This window comes from Hemitrygon akajei, chromosome 23 (assembly GCF_048418815.1).
Source record: "Hemitrygon akajei chromosome 23, sHemAka1.3, whole genome shotgun sequence".
In the NCBI taxonomy this organism is placed as follows: domain Eukaryota; kingdom Metazoa; phylum Chordata; class Chondrichthyes; order Myliobatiformes; family Dasyatidae; genus Hemitrygon; species Hemitrygon akajei.
This window is the reverse complement of record NC_133146.1, coordinates 42,772,468-42,792,173: the sequence shown is the minus strand read 5'-3', so window position 1 is coordinate 42,792,173 and position 19,706 is coordinate 42,772,468. Positions and strand designations below refer to the sequence as shown.

Here is a 19,706-nt window from a genome sequence, read left to right as displayed (position 1 = left end):
TAACTATTACTTGGATTGCACTACCTGTATGTATAATCTATATTTTCATTTATATTTATCATTATTATTGTTATGAGCAGAGAGACAACATCTGCCGGAAGTAAATTCCTTGTATGTGCATTGGTACTTGGCGATTAAAGTCTGATTCTGATTCTGATATCATGATAATAAAGGATATTTTGCAATCTGAGGGGAAACTGAATGCACTGCTCTAGACAATGGAGGCTGCAGATTTGGGAGAAGGATTTTAAGAAGACAAGATCTATTGTTTTAAATCATCCCATGGATGATACAGCTATCTGCTATGGTATGCGGATAGCAGAAAGTGAGAATTTTTCTTTGCTCCAGATTTTTTTACTTCAGAGGATGCTTGAGCTATCTGTTTTATATTACGATTCAATTATTATTTTAAATTAAGGAACTGTATACTTTGTGCACTACCAGGATATTAGAAACATAGAAAACCTACAGCACAATACAGGCCCTTTGGCCTACAAAGCTGTGCTGAACATGTACTTACCTTAGAAATTACCTAGGTTACCCATAGCCCTCTGTTTTTCTGAGCTCCATGTATCTGTCCAGGAGTCTCTTAAATGACCCTATCATATTCGCCTCCACCACCGTCACCAGCAGCCCATTCCACGCACTCTCCACTCTCTGCGTAAAATCTTGCTCCTGACATCTCCTCTGTACCTACTTCCAAAACTGTGCCCTCTCATGCTAGCCACTTCAGCCCTGGGAGAATGCCTCTGACTATCCACACGATCAATGCCTCTCATCATCTTGTACACCTCTATCAGGTCCCGTCTCATTCTCTGTCACTCCAATGAAAAAAGCCCAAGTTCACTCAACCTATTCTCATAAGGGATGCTCCCCAATCCAGGCAACATCCTTGTAAATCTCCTCTGCACCCATTCTATGGTTTCCACATCCTTCCTATAGTGAGGCAACCAGAACTGAACACAATACTCCAAATGGGGTCTGACCAGGGTCCTATAGTTGCTGCAACTTTACCTCTCGGCTCCTAAACTCAATCCCACGATTAATGAAGGCCAATGCTATATTCTGCCATCATATTTGACCTACCAAAATGAATCATCCTATCAATGTCCCACTGTAACCTCTGACAGCCCTCCACAACACCCCCAACCTTTGTGTCATCAGCAAATTTACTAACCCATCCCTCCACTTCTTCATCCAGGTCATTTATAAACATCACGAACATTAGGGGTCCCAGAACAGATCCCTGAGGCACACCACTGGTGATTGACCTCCATACAGAATATGACCTGTCTACAACCACCCTTTGCCTTCTGTGGGCAAGCCAGTTCTGGATCCACAAAGCAATGTCCCCTTGGATCCCATGCCTCCTTACTTTCTCAATAAGCCTTGCATGGGGTACCTTATCAAATGCCTTGCTGAAATCCATAGACACTACATCTACTACTCTATCTTCATCAATGTGTTTAGTCACATCCTCAAAAAATTAAATCAGGCTCGTAAGGCACAACTCGCCTTTGACAAAGCCATGCTGACTATTCCTAATCGTATTATGCAAATCCAAATGTTCATAAATCCTGCCTCTCAGGATCTTCTCCATCAACTTATCCATCATTAGTTTGGTTTAGTTCCGAAGCTGACCCAAGGGATTATACAAGTTAGATCAATAAGTGTTTGAAATGAAGGGATTACAGATATGATGCTATTTGGTGAGGAAATATACCTTCACACAACAAAGATATTCGGTTATCCTTGTCTAGAATTTGGAAGCTGTGAGTTTTGCTTATATCATATGATTAAAAAAATGCCTGCTTCAAAAATGCAGACAGCTCTTTTGAACTTGCATCTGCTGCAGCAGTTTGAAGTGTTACATTTTGGACTGAGTGCAGAACTTAGGCTTCAAGAGTTTGTAATAACGCCCCAGAATTTAGGGCACCATGGTAGAGTAGCAGTTAGCACAAAACTATTACAGCTCAAGGTGTTCTGGAGTTCAGAGTTCAATTCCAGTGATGTCTGTATCACATGGGAATCCTCTGGGTGCTCAGTTTCCTCCCAAAGACTTGATGGTTATTAGGTTAATTGGTCATTGTAAATCATCCAGTGATTAGGCTAGGGTTAAATAGATGGGTTGCTGGGCAGTGAGGCTCATTGGGCCAGAAGGACCTGTTCTGCAGTGTATCTATAAATAAAAGCAGAAAGGTGTGGTGGGAGGAGGGTAGTAACTATGTTTAATGAAGAAGGACTTCAATGAAGTCCACTTATATGAAGTGAGATGGATTCCACATAAACTGAAGTGAAGGCAGATTGATCTGTTTCCATGCTTGTTGAAATTACCTTAGAATGGTCATTGCATAGAAGGATGTCATTCAACCCTATTGATTGTATTAGGTCAATGGTAGGGCAATACAGCTGGTATTACTCCATTACCCCATTTTAATGCTTCCCATAGCCTCCCTCATGAGAAATGTTCAGGAAATACAGGGATGAAAGCCACGGTAATGTCTTGAAGTTTCAATTGTAAATGAGAAAGTAAGTTGCAAAATAGACCCTCAGCAGTTTAGCTACTAGAAAACTGCCTCGACATCATTAAACTTTCCAGGCTGCAGTTTCGGCTGAAAATATATATCCATGTCAGTGAATGCAAGGCATCGTTTTTGAACTAATGACCGGCTTTATATGAAGATATTTTCACAAGAATTCTTCCAGTGAGATAATTATTTAATAATGGATTACCATCATTAGTTGATTATCTCATTATTAAAGTAGTGTACTAAATGGTTGTAGTGACGCATCTGGTGTGGTAGTGGGTAGTGCTGGTTACTCTTGCTCTCCGCTTTTCCACTGCTGGCTAGCAGCCTTGCGAAGAGGAGAGTTGAATGTGTAAATCTCTCCCTGCCAGTACAGAGCCTCTCCGACATCAAGCCTCATGTAGTACTTCCTCGCTGGCAACACGTGGAAACGGAAGTCCTTTCTGACTCAGGCTGAACTACAGAGGATGGGGAGGATGTATTTTGCCTGCACACCTAGCAGGCAGGCCCACTGGAGTGTGGATACACCCTGGAGCCCCATTGCCTTGTGGGCAGCCTCAGGAGAGATGAAGGATATGGGAGTAAACCCAGAATCCGGAGTGGAGCCCCTAAGGCAGCTGAATGTCACTGGATGTCCTTCCGGCAGCTCCTGCAGCCAAGCTGCTGCCAAATGTATTGCTTCATAAGCTTTCCTTTGGATTATATTGGTGAGGCTGAAAGAGGGATCTTGATGACAGGGCATCCAAGGATCTTCATACCTTCAGGCCACGCTTGCCCCCTAGTGGACACCCATTGTCCTTTGAGACAGACGGATGCCATCTTCATCATCAAAGCACAAAAACCCTGTGTTCTGGAATAAGACCTTTACTTGTGGCAATCTCACAAAGTGAAACCCTTGACTTCCTTCACAGTGTTGTTAGGACATCATGGATATTCAGAATAGAGACAGCGTCTTTACTTCATCTCTAGCTCACTCATTAGGATGACAACATCTGAAGTAGAATTAGAATCATGTTTAATGTAACAGGCATATGTTGTGAAATTTGTTGATTTGTGGCAGCAGAACGTTTCAATGCATAATATATAAAACTATAAATTACAATAGGAAATATAGATATAATTTATGAAATAAGTTGTGCAAAAATGAGGAAAAAAAATACTAAGGTAATATTCCTGGGTTGATTGTCCGTTCATAAATCTGATGGCGGAGGGGAAGAAGCTGTTGCTGAAATGTTCAGTCTGTGTCTTCAGGCTTCTATACCTCCTCCTTGATGGTAGCAAAGAAGAGTCCTAGGTGATGGATGTCCATAACCAAACAATCCACCTTTTTGAGGCATTGACTTTTGAAGGTGACCTGGGTGCTGGGTGTATCACAGACTTGTTCTGGTTCTCAGGATCAAAGGTTCAAAGTTTAATTATTATTAAAGTATACAACTCTGAAATCCTCCTTCTCCAGATCGCCACGAGACCAAGAAAGAAAAGAACAGCAGCACGGTTATCAACCCCCAATCCCTCCTCCCTGAACAAAAATGGAACAGGCACATCCAGCCGCAAATCCCCCTCCCCATACACAAAAAAATGAGAAAGATCGGGCAGACAACACAGAATATAAGACTGAGAAAACATCTATAGTCCAAGTCCATATTCAAAACGCAGAAAACTGGGGTAACATTCTCTCGGCCCAGCGGCAGACCTTTTGCTCTCCGTAGCAGAGTGATCCCACCAATGATCAAAAGGCTTTAAAAATTTTAATTCCACGACTTTCCACTGAATTCCACTGAATATTTACAATTACCTTGAATTGTTAGTTCATCATTGCTTGTTTCATTATCAGCATGCTGTTAAGCAGCATATGTTCACGCTGAAGTTAATGATACATGATCGAGATCTTCATTGTTTGCTTTATGCAGTAGATCTCCCGCACTATCTCCATCGGTTGGGGTGCCCCACTAGACTGTGTGCTTAGCCCTCGCTCTACTCACTTCATGCTTATCCAGTGCTCCCACTGCAGCCTCCAATGCCATAATCAAGCTTGATGAGAACACAACTGTTGTAGGCCAAATCAGAGGTGGTGATGAATCACAATATAGGAGGGAGATTGAAAATCTGGCTGAGTGGTGCCATAACAACAACCTCTCACTCAATGTCAGCAAGAGCAAGGAGCTGATTATTGACTTCAGGGGAGGAAAACCAGAGGTCCATGAGCCAGTCCTCATCAGAGGTGGAGAGGATTAGCAATTTAAAATGCTTTGGTGATATAATCTTGTGGACCTGCACTGGAGCCAGCATGTAAGTGCAATTACAGAGAAAGCATGGCAGTGCCTCTACTTTCTTTGGAGTTTGCAGAGATTCAGCATGGCACCTAAAACATTGACAGACCTCTATTGATGTGTAGTAGAGAGAATATTGACTTGCCTGCATCACAGCCTGGTATGGAAACACTAATGCCCTTGAATGGACTACCCTACAAAAAGTAGTGGATATGACACAGTCCATTGCAAGTAAAGCCCTCCCCACCACTGAGCACAACTATATGAAACACTGTCGCAGGAAAGCAGCATCCATCATCAAGGGCCCCACCGCCCAGGCCAAGTTCTCTTCTTACTGCTGCCATCAGGAAGATGGTGCCGGAGCCTCATGACTCACACCACCAGGTTCAGGCTCTTGGACCAAAGGGGATATCTCACTCAACTTCACTTGCCCCATCATTGAATTGTTCCCACAACAAATGGTCTCACTTTCAAGGACTCTTCATCTCATGTTCTCGATAGTTATTGCTTATTTATTTATTATTATTTTTTTTCTGTATTTGCCAGTTTGTTGTATTTTGCACACTGGTTGAATGCCCAAATTGGTGTGGTCTTTCTTTGATTCCGTGATGGTTATTATTCTATAGATTTATTGAGTACGCCTGCAAGAAAATGAAACTCGGGATTATGTATGGTGACATATATTTACCTTGATAGTAAATTTACTTTGAACTTTGAAGTCATCCCATTTTTCATTAACTTCTGTTCATTACATATGTGAGGTCTCTACTCAGAACTGTCTGTGGTGTACAGAGACCTGCATATGCCTCCAGTCAGAGATGCAACTATCTACAACTACTCTCTGGCTTATTCCACAAAGCCAATGTCTGAATGCAAAACTGGGCTGAGAAGTGGCAGATGGAGTTCAACCCAGATAAGTGTGAGGTGGTTCATTTTGGTAGGTCAAATATGATGACAGAATATAGTATTAATGGTAAGACTCTTGGCAGTGTGGAGGATCAGAGGGATCTTGGGGGTCTGAGTCCATAGGACACTCAAAGCTGCTGTGCAGGTTGACTCTGTGGTTAAGAAAGCATGTGGTGCATTGGCCTTCATCAATCGTAGGATTGCGTTTAGGAGCCGAGAGGGAATAGTTAGATGGATGAAAAAGGCAATCTAGTTCTCCACTTCTGTTTCCACACATTTCCATGATAATGGAAGTATTTATGGCAATATATATAATTTCTGGCATTATGTCTTGTTTCAGCAGAATTCTTCCCTTGAAATTTCTTGTGACTTAGTTTAATCATGCTAAGGAGAACTTACATTAGATGAACCTACACAAAATGCTGGAAGAACTCAACAGGTCAGGCAGCATCTATGGAGGGGAATAAAAGGACGATGTTTCAGGCTGAGACCTTTCATCAAGACCAGAAAAGAAGGCAACAGAAGCCAGAACAAGAGGGTAGGAGGAGGGAAAGAAGTTGCCAGAAGTTAGAGAAATTGATGTTGGAGACTACCCAGACAGAATATGAAGTATTGCTCCTCCGACCATGACAGTAGAGGAGGTCATAGACAGACATGTCAGATTGGGAATGGGAAGTCAAATTGAAATGGGTAGCCACCAGGAGATCCTGCCTCTTGTGACAGACGGAGTGAAAGTTCTTGACGCAGCAGTCGGGGGAGGCTGCGGCGACACTACCAACACAGAGGAGGCTGCGGCGAGAGCACTGGATATAATAGAAGACCTCGATGGATTCACAGGTGAAGAGCTACCTCATCTAGAAGGACTGTTTGAGGCCCTGAACGGTGGTAAGGGAGGAGGTATAGGACTTGCCCCACCTGTAGGGATAAGTGCCAGGAGGAACATCATTGGGAAGGAAGTTACGTAGAGGGCAGTCCTGATGGAAAGAAGAGGGGTGGGGGGGGGGGGGGGGGGGGAGGATTGCTTACTTATAGGTTCCCATTGGAGATGGCAGAATTTATGGAGGATGAGATGTTGGATGTGGAGGCTGATGGTGTAGTAGGTTAGAACATGAGGAAACCTATCCTTGTTCTGACAGCGGAGGATGAGATTAGGGCATTAGATTGTTAAGTGATATGAAATCATGTTGAATATTCTTTACAGAAAGCTCCTGTAATTGGAAGGACATGTGATGTCCTTTTTGAATTAGGCAAGTTATTAATGTGACATTATATGTAAACAACACAGTTTATCATACTTGAGCCATGTAAAACAATACTTCAACTGCAGTAACAATGTTGTAGTGTTTAAGGCTGCTATCACAAATGAGAGAACATCTGCAGATGCCCGAAACATTGACTGTACTTTTTTCCACAGATGCTGCCTGGCCTGCTGAATTCCTCCAGCATTTTTTTGTGTGTTGTAAGGCTACTATCAGATTTTAACAGTGCTGCATTCTAGTTTTTAACATCTGTGCTTAATAGTAATTAATACACTGATAGTCAATACAACTGTTTTATTTCTTGCAGGTATTCTGGAGAATTCAATGATCACACCTACATTATTGCTCTTTTTACAAGTTGCTTCATTATGCCTTTATTGGTTATATTTGTGTCTTATGGGAAGCTGTTGAGGAAACTAAGGAAGGTAAATTATTCAAAGCAAATTATTCTATTTTTTGGCTTAATCATAAATCTCAAGAATGTTAATTTTATGGTGTGTTGGTTTTCTTAATAAAAATCTGACCTTATCATTTTATTCAAACTGAGCTGGAGCTTACTGCAAAATGCCAGTAGTTACATATAGAACACAATTTGTAAGTGCCAGCAAGTTTGAGATTCCTTCATAGATCCCTGTGTTGCTATAGTTTATACTGGAGTCTTCACAAGTGGCCTACACATGGTTTAGGATTGAAGCCCAAGAAAATGTAACTTAATGGTGAACTGACTGCAAAGGCATCTAGAGATTTGAGATGTTTCTCCAGAGACAGGAGCTTAAATCCCATTATGGCATTTGGAAGATTAAAATTCCAGTAATTAAATAAATCTGAAATAAAGAAATTGGTGTTGATAAAAGCTGGCTTTGCACAAAAGCCTGTCTAGTTCACTGTTGTCCTTGGAGATAAATGTATGATCCTTCCTGGTATAGTCTACACTTAACTCTAGAAGAATCCAACCCTGGACCTAATTGCCTCCTCAGAAGAAAGGCAATAAATAATGGCCTTCAGCAAGGCTATATTATATGGATAAGTTAAAAGATAATTATTTGAATGGCACTTCTGCAGATATAAGGAAGAAAGTCAAAAGTTGAGTTTAGTTTCACATGTACAAGTACAGGTCCTAATGAAAATCTTACAGTGCATCACAGGCACATGGCATCAGAGTCACAAGAAAACATTCACATCAAAAGAAAGCAAACTGTAAACAGAAATTAAACAGAATTATACAAGAAGGAACAACTGGGAAATAAAGAAGCCCGTAGTGGTGAAAAGTGGTCATGATGTTGCTCTTCTTCGGGAGTGATTATACTTGTGCAGGTTGGTTCCAGAAACAAATTGATGAAGGGGGCAACTGTTTTGAAACCATGCAGTGTGGGAACTTTAGGCTCCTGGAGTTCTTGTCCAATGGCAGCTGGAAGAAGGAAGGGATCTTTGATAACGCATGCTGCCTTCTTGAAGTTGCGGCCTGCATAGGTACTTAGGATGGTGGAGAAGGAAGTGCCGGTGGTGCAGGGGGCAGAGTTCATGATATTCTATCATTACTTAGGTTCAAGTTGCACCAGACCATGGTGCAATCAGTCAATGTTTTTAACAGTACATCTGTAGTTTGTTACAGTGTTCAGTGACATGCCGAACCCCTTCAACCTTCTAAGAAATAAAAATGCTGGCAGAGGTTTCTTGTGATTTCATCTATATGTTGGGCGCAGGATAGGTCACCTAATAAGTTAATGCCCAGGAATGTGAAGCTGCTGATTCTCTCCACTGCTGACTCACCAATGTAGACTGGCATGTGCGCACACTCCCTCCCCTTCCTGAAGTCAACCTGCATTTCTTTACCTTCACTGACATTGTATAAAAACGTTGCTGTGGCAAGCAGTTCGAAATGAGGTTATTTGCATTTTAAAATTATTTTTATTTGCTGCATTGGTACTAATTACTTAGAGCATTTACATGTTTAATTAAATAATGGAAAGAATTTGGTCTGTATTGTTTCCAAACATTGTTATCAGAATCAGGTTAGTATCGCTGGTAATTGTCATGAAGTATGTTGTTTTGCAGCAGCAGTACATTGCAATTCATAATAAATTTTAAAATTAATAAATAATTTAGTCACATATATATAATTAAGAAATGTATATAAAATTCAGTTACATAAGTAGTGCAACAAGACAGCAAAAAAAGTAGTGAGATAGTGTACATGGGATCATTGTCCATTCAGACATCTGATGGAGGAGGGAAGAAGTTGTAGACCTTCAAACTTTGAATGTCAAGGATATTCAAAGCATAGAAGGATCAGTTTTTCCAGATAACAAGTGGTGGGATGAGCTTCTGCCTTCTGTGAAAGGGTTTCTCAGCCTTTTCCTGGTAGTATTTGTTTTGGTTCTCACCTGACAAGATTTCCTTTCAGGCCTCAGCACTTCAAAACAAGATATAATCATCTTTAGTTTTATTCCCAGTTGGTTTAGAATGTTCGTTCCGTGATGAATAGCTCTGGAAATACTTGACCAGTGACTTGGTCTCCACATGTGACTGTGGCAATGAATTCCAGAGAGTCTCCACATTCTGGCTAAAGAAGTTCATTTTCATTTCTGTCCGAAAAGGATCTCTTTCTATTCTGAGGCTGTGTTCTCAGATCTTAGGGACTCCCGCTATTGGAAACATCCTCTCCACATCCAAGCTTTTTAGGCCTTTCAATATTCAATAGGTTTCATTGAGATCACCCCCTCCCCGCCGTTCTTCTAAACTCCAACAAGTACAGTCCCAGACTCTTCAAATGTCTCATGTGTTAACCCTTTCATTTCCAGAATCGTTCTCGTAATCCTCCTCTGGACCCTCCCCAATGCCGGCACATCCTATCTCAGATATGGGACCAAAACTGTCATAATACTCCAAATGTGGTCTTTATAATGTCTCAGCATTACATCCTTGCTTCTTTATTCTAGTCCTCTCAATGAATGCTAACATTGCATTTGCCTTCCTGGTCACAGGCTCAACCTGCAAGTTAACCTCTAGGGAATCCTGCACAAGGACTCCCAAGTCCCCTTGTTGCTCTGATTTCTGAACTTGTTTCCCTGTTTTGAAAACAGTCTATGCCTTTATTCCTTCCACCAAAGTGCATGATGATACATTTCCCTACACTGTTTCAAATTTCAGTATTTCAAAAGGCTCATAATAAAGTTGACATGGAGAAAATATGAAATCTGCTATCAGAAAGGTTACAAGTATTTACAGATTTTTTGGCCTTGAAATTTGTGTGAAAACAGATAAATAACTAAAATGCAAGACAACGTTAAGGATGGAGCAGTTGACTATACTGTACCTTCTCTTGCTGTAGGTATCAAGTACACAAGGGAGACTGGGAGTAGCAAGAAAACCAGAAAAGCAAGTCACCAGGATGGTTATTGTTATGATACTGGCCTTTCTGTTCTGCTGGTCCCCATACGCAGCTTTCTCCATAACTGTGACTGCTTGTCCAGCCATTGAGTTAGATCCTCGGCTGGCCGCAATACCAGCTTTTTTCTCAAAAACTGCTACAGTTTATAATCCAGTCATTTATGTGTTTATGAACAAACAGGTACGATATTATTTCACCCAGGTTTTCAGTGAAAAAAGCTTGCTTTTGCTAATATATATGTCAGTAACAGTGATAAGAGTCAAACTTGCTGCTATACAAATAACAATGATAGAACTGTGCGGCAGTGATTACACCACATGCATTTGAAGATATTTTGCAAATTTATTGGGAAGTTAGTGTTGTAACACAGTATTTTGAATATGGTGTTAAACATGGAAAGCCAAATGTTACTTAATGTCCCTACCACAACACATTAATTATATAAATTAAAATGTTGATGGGTACAAATGCATTTATATAAATAAGATATAGATAACTTTTCACATAACTGTTGCCAAGATGGAGGAAATACATACCAAATACATCAGCTGGTGGTATAGTGGCATCAGCACTGGACTTCACGGCAAATGGTCCTGGGTTTGAATCCGGATGGGTCCTTACACGCTTTCCATCCGTGCTGGGCTGAGCATCGAGCTAGCAACTGGGCCTCGTAAAAATCAGTCACTTTGTCACGGAAACAGCAAAAATGTTGCTCGATGCACTACAAGGTATGAAAACGTACAACAACATAACAGCATAACAAATGTCATTTGACAAATCCCTGTGCAGTTTATAGAAACTTAGAACATGGTACAGGAACAGGCCACTTGCCCCACAGTGTTGTGCCAAACCAGCTAAAAAGCAAATTAAAAACGCCCGAACACTAATCCCTTCTACATATACCATATGTATATCCCTCTATCTTCCTAACATCTATGTACCTATCCGAACGTCTCTTAAAAGCCTACAATGTATTTGCCTCTACCACCATACCAGGCAGTACATTCCAGGCATCCACGACTCTCTGAGTAAAACCTTACCCCTCACGTCCCCTTTGAACTTACCCCCTCTCACCATGGGAAAAAGATACTAAGTGTCCACTGTCTATGCCTGTCATAATCTTGTAAACCTCTACCAGATCTATCTTCAGCCTCCGGCACTCCAGAGAAAACATCTCAAGTTTATCTGTCCTCTCGTGACAGCACATACCCTCTAAACCAAGCAGCATCCTGGTAAGCCTCTTCTGCATCCTCTCCAAAGCCCCAACATTCTTCCTATAGTAGGGCAACCAGAACAGTATGCAATATTTCAGATGTGGCCTAACCAGAGTTTTATAAAGTTGCAACCTAACCTCTTGACTTTTGAACTCAATACCTCAACTAATAAAAGCAAGTATTCCATAACCCTTCTTAATCACTCTTCTTGTTTGTCAATTTAATTGAAAATTTTAATAATACTTTCATGAAATAAATCATAAAGGATTTTACAATTTCACACCAGCTCCAAAAATTTTTTTGAAGAAAAGAGACCCCAAAAGATAAAAGATCTGGCAGATTGTGACAGAGTACATGTTGAGATTATGTTTCCTCCTGTGGGAGAGCCGAGAACTAAGGGTTTTTGTGTAAAAATAACTGGTTATTTTTCTCAATGGGCGACAGAAGCAGAGTCAGTGTTTGCCAGGGTTAGAAAAGAATGTAGAGTATTGTTACAATCGTAACAGCAATTATTGTGCCAAATATTGAAATAGGCTACTTCTGCTCTCTATTTATATGTGAACTAACTGGAAAAAATAGATTGCTTCATGTTAAAAATTTGACTGGAAAAGCAAACTTAATTTTCTACCCGTGTGAAACGCTCCTCTCCCACACCCTTATAGCTTTTATTTATCCCTCTCCCACTCTATTTTCCTTCATTTTCTAAGTGGGAAGTGTGGGAACGGTGAGCTTAACCAACAGCTATTATTTGTTAAGTGCAGTCGCACACTGTCATTTGTATAAGGAAGGAAGAACCATTGCAAAATACAACATCAAGATATGGTAAACACAGTGTCCAGAATTGTCAAAATTTACCGATACAGCTAAGCAAATACGAGTGATAGAATTGATTTCATTTGCATACAAAATTAGCCCAACGAGTGATACCTGAGTTACCGTAGATCAGTTTCTAAAATTACACATTGTTTAACCATGCTGGGAATTTGGGATTTTTTCGAATGTAAGCAGCAGAGTTCTGAATGGTATCAAGACTATTGACAGTAGTGTGGGAAAGGCAGCTTGGCATCTGATAGAATAGCCAGTACTGGAAGCAATTACGAAATGCCGGAAAATATCTGGGTGATTTGCGGAATATGTTCTTTTCTGCCATTTATTCCAATAAAAGGTAGATTATTTTATTTGACTACATTTAAGTAATTCAGTTAATATTCACATATTCTTTGTGGTGTTATGCTGAAGAAGTCATTATTACAGATTTACTATCTATGTCAGTTTGTGAAGAACTTGTGTACTACTAACCTACCACTGATTTATCGACAAGATCTACCTTCACATAGAGAGGTCAACAGATTCAAGATATCTGGAGGTATCAAGGAATTAGAATTAGAATTAGACTTTTTTTTATTTCTTACATGCATCTCACAACATACAGGAGTAAAAATCTTTATGTTGTGTCTCCATTGCTAAGTACAAGCAATGCTTAAGTATAAGGATTGTCTTGAATACACATATGTACAGTCTGATACAATGTACAGTCAGATACACAATCAGATCGATGTGTATTGATAAATCTGATGGCCTGGTGAAAGAAGCTGTCCAGGAGCCTGTTGTTCCTGGCATTAATGCTGCAGTGCCGTTTTCCAGATGGAAGCATCTGAAACAGTTTGTGGTTGGTGTGGCTGGGGTCCCTGATGATCCTCCGGACCCTTTTTATGCACCTGCTGCTGTAAATATCCTGAATAGAGGGAAGTTCACATCCATAGATGAACTGGGCTGTCCACACCACTCTCTGCCATGCCTTGTGATTGAGGGAAATACAGCTCCTGGACCAGGCGTGGACACAGACAATCAGGATACTCTCGATGGTGCTCCTATAGAAAGTCCTGAGGATCTGGGAACTCATGGCAAACTTCTTCAGGTGCTATTGTGCTTTTCTCATCACACAGCCGGTATATACATTCCAGTTATCATCCTTGGTGATGTGTATACCAAGGAACGTGAAACTATTCACTCTCTCAACTACAGTCCTATTGATGTCAATAGGGGCTAGCCTATCTGCATTCCTCCTGTAATCCACAATCAGCTCCTTTGATTTTTTGACACTGAGGGAGAGGTTGTTTTCTTGGCACCACTGTTGTCAGGGCATTGACTTCTCCTCTGTAGGCTGTAGGGAGTAAGACTTCCTCCTGTTTTTCTGCCTCAGTGACCTTATCCAAGACAAGGATTTCTGCATAAAGAAGCTTGTACCATTAAAGATGCTGCTGATTTTCTGAATTAACACCTGTATAGCTCCATCAGGACTTTGTACTGTGGGTTCACACTGGTCATAGTGTCCAGCAGAAATATTGTGTTGCTGTTTCATTGCATTCCCAACCTATATTCATTATTCCAATACTGTGAGCCCAAATGACAAATAAAATGGTCAGAATTTTTAATCCTATAATAGGTGTAACCGCTAAGCTTTTTCGGGCAGCATAACATCCCACAAGATGTACTTTCTTTCCATTTTCTATGACATGGAACCCTTCTCCGTCAAACTGTAGCATATGCAGAAAGTATAAAGAAACCACTAATAGACTGAGGTGTAATGTGGGCAGCTGAAAGTTCAAAGTAAAAGTTCCAAGTAAATTTGTTATCAAAGTACATATATGTCACCAGACGCAACCCAGAGATTCATTTTCTTGTAGGCATATTCAATAAATCCATAATAGAATAACAACCATAACGGAATCAATGAAAAACAGCAAAAGCTGGGACATTCAACCAGTGTGTGAACGACAACGTTGTTGCCACTTTCCTGCAATAGTGCTTCATGTAAATGTGCTCAGTGGTGGGGAGATCTTAACATGTGATGGACTGGGCTGTATCCAGTACTTTTTGTAGGATATTCCATTCAAGGGCATTGGTGTTTCCATACCAGGCTGTCAGTCAATAAACTTTCCAGTACACATCTATAGAACTTGTCAAAGTTTTACACGTCATGTAGAATCTTTGCAAACTCCTAAGGGAGTTTATCTTCTCTAACCTAGTCGTATCTTCATCTGGATCTTTTCTTCTTCTCAGAATGCAAACATTGTTTCCAGTTTAGGTTTGCACATTCTGAAGTGGTTGATGGGACCCATGTTGACTTCTCCTCTGTAGGCTGCGGGGGGTAAGACTTCCTCCTGCTTTTCTGAGTGAGACCCACAAACCCTGCTGTGGTGAACTAGATATACCTGTCTGACTGCTCCTGTGGCTCCTTCCACAGACCCTGCTGATTGCTCCTGTGGCTCCTCCCACAGACCCCTGTATAAAGGCGACTGTGGGCTGCTGCTCTCCCTCATTTTCCCCAGGATGTAGTGCTGTTTATTCTTCCAGTCAATAAAAGCCGATATCTCGCTTCCTATGTCTCAGCGTGAGTTATTGATGGTGCATCACCTGCCAGGGATGGGGCAGGAGGTGCTTAATAGAGTGGGGAAGGTGGATTGTTCAGGAGATGATCTTTTGCCTTTTATGTTGTGCACATGTGTGTTTCTGATCCATGACCTCAAGGCTGTCAGAGATAATAACAACTTGTTCCACTGACAGAAATTCAAAATTTCCTTCCATTTCCTATAATGCTAGACTGCAGTCTCAATACAAGGAAAATATAGATACATATATATACATTATGAATCTAGGTTAAAACATCAAAGCACCAGCACATGTAAATTCTGCAACAGCAGATCCTGCCTAACCGGCTCCCTTCTGCTTGTCATCACAGGCCATAGGAAAGCTCTGCAATAGATCTGAAAGCAGTTCAATTTTTCACCTTTCAGATGAAAGTTGGTGTGTGAAACCTTGAAACATAAAAGTGCCTGGCAGTGCAAATTCATCAGAGTACTTCAGAGAGATTGCAAGATGTAATGCTGTTGCCACAAAGCATTAGCTAAATCCAATAAAATCTTTCAAGCAAATCTTTCAATCCTTCAATTGATCATAAGTAAAATTGGAACTGCTGCCTAAGTGATGTGGGATTTTATTTCTACATGGTATCTTTGAAAAATTCTCAATTTGTGCAGCTGACGAGTAACCTCAAATCATACTGTGTTACACTTTGTAACAAAAAACAAAAGGTAGCCCTGCCTTTAAAAAACAATCAGAACTTAACGAAGTATTAATAGTCATCTTCAATCTAATTTGTACTTCCAGTTTATTTTGGGCTCCATTTATCAATCTCAGCTATTAATCCAATGAAGCAATTTTTTCCAACTAATAGGGGAGTGATGTTTTCAGAAAGAAAACTTCATAGCAAAGGTTAAAGTTTGTTTCTGATGAAACTGTACTCATTTCTTCTGGAGAAACATTCACCAGCTAGAAACGGACACTTTCTTCCTCCACAGATGGTATAGCAATTGTTTCCTATTTCAATTTGCTTTCATGTTTGGCAGGATAATAGTACAGTATAAAGGTTAAAATTCAGACAGCAATTATTAAAGCTTTTCTTACATTTGACTTACAGATCTTTTCTTATCTTTATCCAGTTTAGGCAATGTGTGCTGCAAATGTTCAGCCTCAGTGAATCTGACGCCAACCCAACAGCAGACCATGCAATGCAAGGTGGTAACCATAATAGGAGCGAAATGTCCACTGTTGCAAGAATGAAGACTTCTTATGTTAATGCAACAAAACATGAAGAGTGTAGCAAACGTGATACCTTTGCTCAGCAGCCAATACCCGAGAATGAAGTTTGCCCAGTTTAAATACAAGGCACCAGTAACACACTGCATTAAATTGTTGCAATCCATTATCTGCAAATTGGATGAAAAAGATCTGTAATCCAAGTTTTCAATATTCACTTCTTTCACAAAGAAAACATTGACCATGCCAAGAATAATGCTTCATATAATGAAGCAATGTGAAGATTTGTCAATATTTGTAGAATAGGGGGTTCTATCATGATTGCTGCTTAATCTGTTAATCATACTTTTCATGTAGAGATGTAATTTTTGTTGCTATTTGGAACTATGTGGTTGAGGTGATTCTTCAGCTTTTGTACACACTCTTCAAAGTAGAAACTGCAGCTTCAATTATTTCAAGTATTAAGATGACACAATAGATATTGGATTGAAAATATCATATATTTTAGACTAAAAGGAGCAATTACCTTTTCAGCTCAGAACATCATTTTATGAATTGAGTACCAGCCAACAGACTGCTTGCTAGCTTTTGCAAAGATTTCTGAACTCAATGTGACATGAAATCATAGATTCAAGCTACTGAATGGTGTACCATGACATTAAGATCAATTATTCACATTATTTGAGTAGGGACATGATAGCTGAAGCACACGTCCAGATATAATGTGAGTCAGCCAAATGCTTGACTACTGCAGTATTAGCTTCTGCACTGAAGTTTTCAGAGTGGTCAGATTTCAGTGGTACTCAATCTGTAATGTTGATTTGATACCAATTTTGCCACTTGAAATCTAAAATTAAGCAATCATTCTGGGTTCATATGGTATTTAGGGGTCAGTTTCTGAAATCAGTACATTTTGGAGCTGGCGAGAGAGCAGGCTTCACTAGACCCACCCTCATCTGGCCATTTTCAACACACTTCAAAGGTGTCAAGTTCAAGTTCTAGTTTATTCTAGTTTATTGCTATTCCACTATATACACGTATACTGCCAAACAAAACAATGTTCCTCGGGATCAATAGGTACATTTAATGTCACAGAAATGTATGCAATATACATCCTGAAATTATTTTTCTTCGCAAACATCCATGAAAACAGAGGAGTGCCCCAAAGAGTGTATGACAGTTAAGTGTTAGAACCCCAAAGCCTCCCCAGCTCCCCCCTCCCACGCATAAGCAGCAGAAAGCAACGAACCACCCAACCACCAGCAAAAAAGCATCGGCAGCCCCCACCGAGCATTCAGGTGTGCAGCAAAGCATCAATAAAGACACAGATTTGTAGTATCCCAAAGGCTACTCATTCACCCGGTGATTCGACATGCCACCAGCTCTCTCTCTCTCTCCCTAATAAGGGAAAAAGAGGTGTCCCCGTTTCACAGGTACACACAAGATGGCACTGGCAACATACAACAATGTTTTGTGTGCTGCTCATAAAACTACTGGATATACTTCTGAACTATCATCACTGCCTGTAATTTCCCTTTAAGAAAAGCAAATTTCAACAGCTGAAGAAACTATCAATTTTATGATGTTCTGAAGGCTTCGGCAAACTTGACTCTCAAGAATGCAGGTACAGCACTGGGGACAGATGCTGCATCGAGGCCAGAGAGCAGATACAAACCTGTGCTCAGCTTCATTACTCTGTGAGACTCTGAAGTGTTCCCGCGCCAAATATCGACTGCACTCTTTTCCTAGATGCTGTCTGGCCTGCTGAGTTCCTCCAGAATTGTGTGTGTGTTGATCAATTTTATAACACTCCCTTTTCTTCCAAATTGCTTTTTTTAAAAAAAGCTTAAAACTTAATTCCGTAATATAATTCATTTCTATTTTCATTTTTAACAAGGTTTGGCAATTTGTTCTATTATCTGCTATTGAGTCCAATATCGATATTTATTTGATTACTCCAACTCTACCCCCCGGCGCCCTGTGGATAATCAAACTTCAGATTACCCTTGGGATTTTGTTATACCATAAGCACTTTATTAAGTACACCTGTATAAATGTTTATTAATATCTAATCAGCCAATCATGTGGCAGCAGCTCAATGCATAAAAGCATGTAGACATAATAAAAAGGATCCTTTCTTGTTGAGACCAAATATCAGAAAAGGGAAGAAACGTGATATCAGTGACTTTGACCACGGAATGATTGTTAGTACCACATGGGCTGGTTTAAGTATTTCAGAAACTGCGGATTGCCAGCAAATTTTCACACGCAACAGTCTCTAAAATTTATAGAAAATAGTGTGAAAAACAAAAAATATCTAGTGAACAACAGTTCTGTAACCAAAAAGGCATTTTTAATGAGTGAGGTCAGAGGAGAATGGCCAGTCTGTTTCAAGTTGATAGGAAGACAGCAGTAACTCAAATAATCATACGGTACAAGCAAGGAATGCAGACAAACCTCTCTAAACACGTGACACATCAAACCTTGAAGTGGGTAGGCTACAGCAGTAGAAGAGCGCACAGGGTTTGACTCCTGTGGCCATTTTATTAGGTACACTGTTGTACCTGATAAAATGGCCATCGAGTGTATACATAATTGCACGTTGTTCTTGTTGCACAGATGGGTTGTTGATGCCTTCTCTCAGATGATGTTGAAGTGGGTTGATTTGTCATTAGTTGGAAAGGTGAATGGAAAGTTCAGTTAATATCCCTTTATTGAAAGGTAGGAGAGAAGACAGAACTGTGCTGTCAAAGAAAGATCATGATCTTTGAGAAAAGGTTGCATGGTGATCCTTTCAATAAATGCTTCTTGAATCCTCAACCTGTGTTTATTGTCCATATATCGGTCCATTGAAAATGTTTGTTTTGTGTGGATGTTGTGTTCATGTCTGAAGGTGGATTGGGTTAATGTCTGAAGAGGCAATCAGAAGCAATTACAGACTTTTGGAATTAAAATGCAAAAATAATCCTCTTGCTTAGATATGTTTCCTTGTTGTGACATCTGCAGATCTCTTTGTTTCAATGTCTCCTCCATTCTGTCATATAATCATAGAATCACAGAAAACAACAGCACAGAGTGTTTAGCACTTCTAGTCTGTGCCAAACCATGTAATCTGCTTCATCCCATCAACCTACATCTGGACCATAGCCCTCCATCCTCTCCCATGAAACTATTCAAACTCTTAAACTTTCAAATCAAAATCGCATCCACCACTTGCACTGGAAACTCATTCTGCACTCTAACCAGCCTCTGTAGTTACTTATTTGATTATCGCTCCCCCCCCCACCCTGCCCCATGTGTAATCAATCTCCAGATTACCATCATAATTTTGTATACCTCCATCGAATTGCCTGTCAATCTTCTACGTTCTAAAGATTACAGTCCTAACCTATTCAATCTTTCCTTATAATTCAGGTCCTGTAGTTCCAACAACATCCTTGTAAATTTTCTCTGTACTCTTTCAATCTTATTTACATCTTTCCTTTAGGTAGGTGACTAAAAGTGGACACAATATTCCAAATTAGGCATCAACAATGTCT

The 19,706-nt window shown here is 40.3% G+C and overlaps 1 protein-coding gene across 2 annotated transcripts in view; it reads left to right on the top strand.

The window, feature by feature from the left end:
* The window catches only part of valopa (vertebrate ancient long opsin a), a 36,176-nt gene extending 17,118 nt beyond the window's left edge, over nucleotides 1-19,058 (top strand). Inside the window, exons 3-5 of one of the 2 annotated variants that reach the window (XM_073027524.1) lie at nucleotides 7,271-7,388; nucleotides 10,295-10,534; nucleotides 16,071-19,058. In XM_073027524.1, coding sequence (XP_072883625.1) covers nucleotides 7,271-7,388; nucleotides 10,295-10,534; nucleotides 16,071-16,289 — 577 coding nt within the window. In that variant the 3' untranslated portion in view covers nucleotides 16,290-19,058. The remainder of the gene's footprint in view (nucleotides 1-7,270; nucleotides 7,389-10,294; nucleotides 10,535-16,070) is intronic. The other variant, XM_073027525.1, reaches the window with a different exon arrangement.
* Nucleotides 19,059-19,706: the final 648 nt, after the last annotated feature.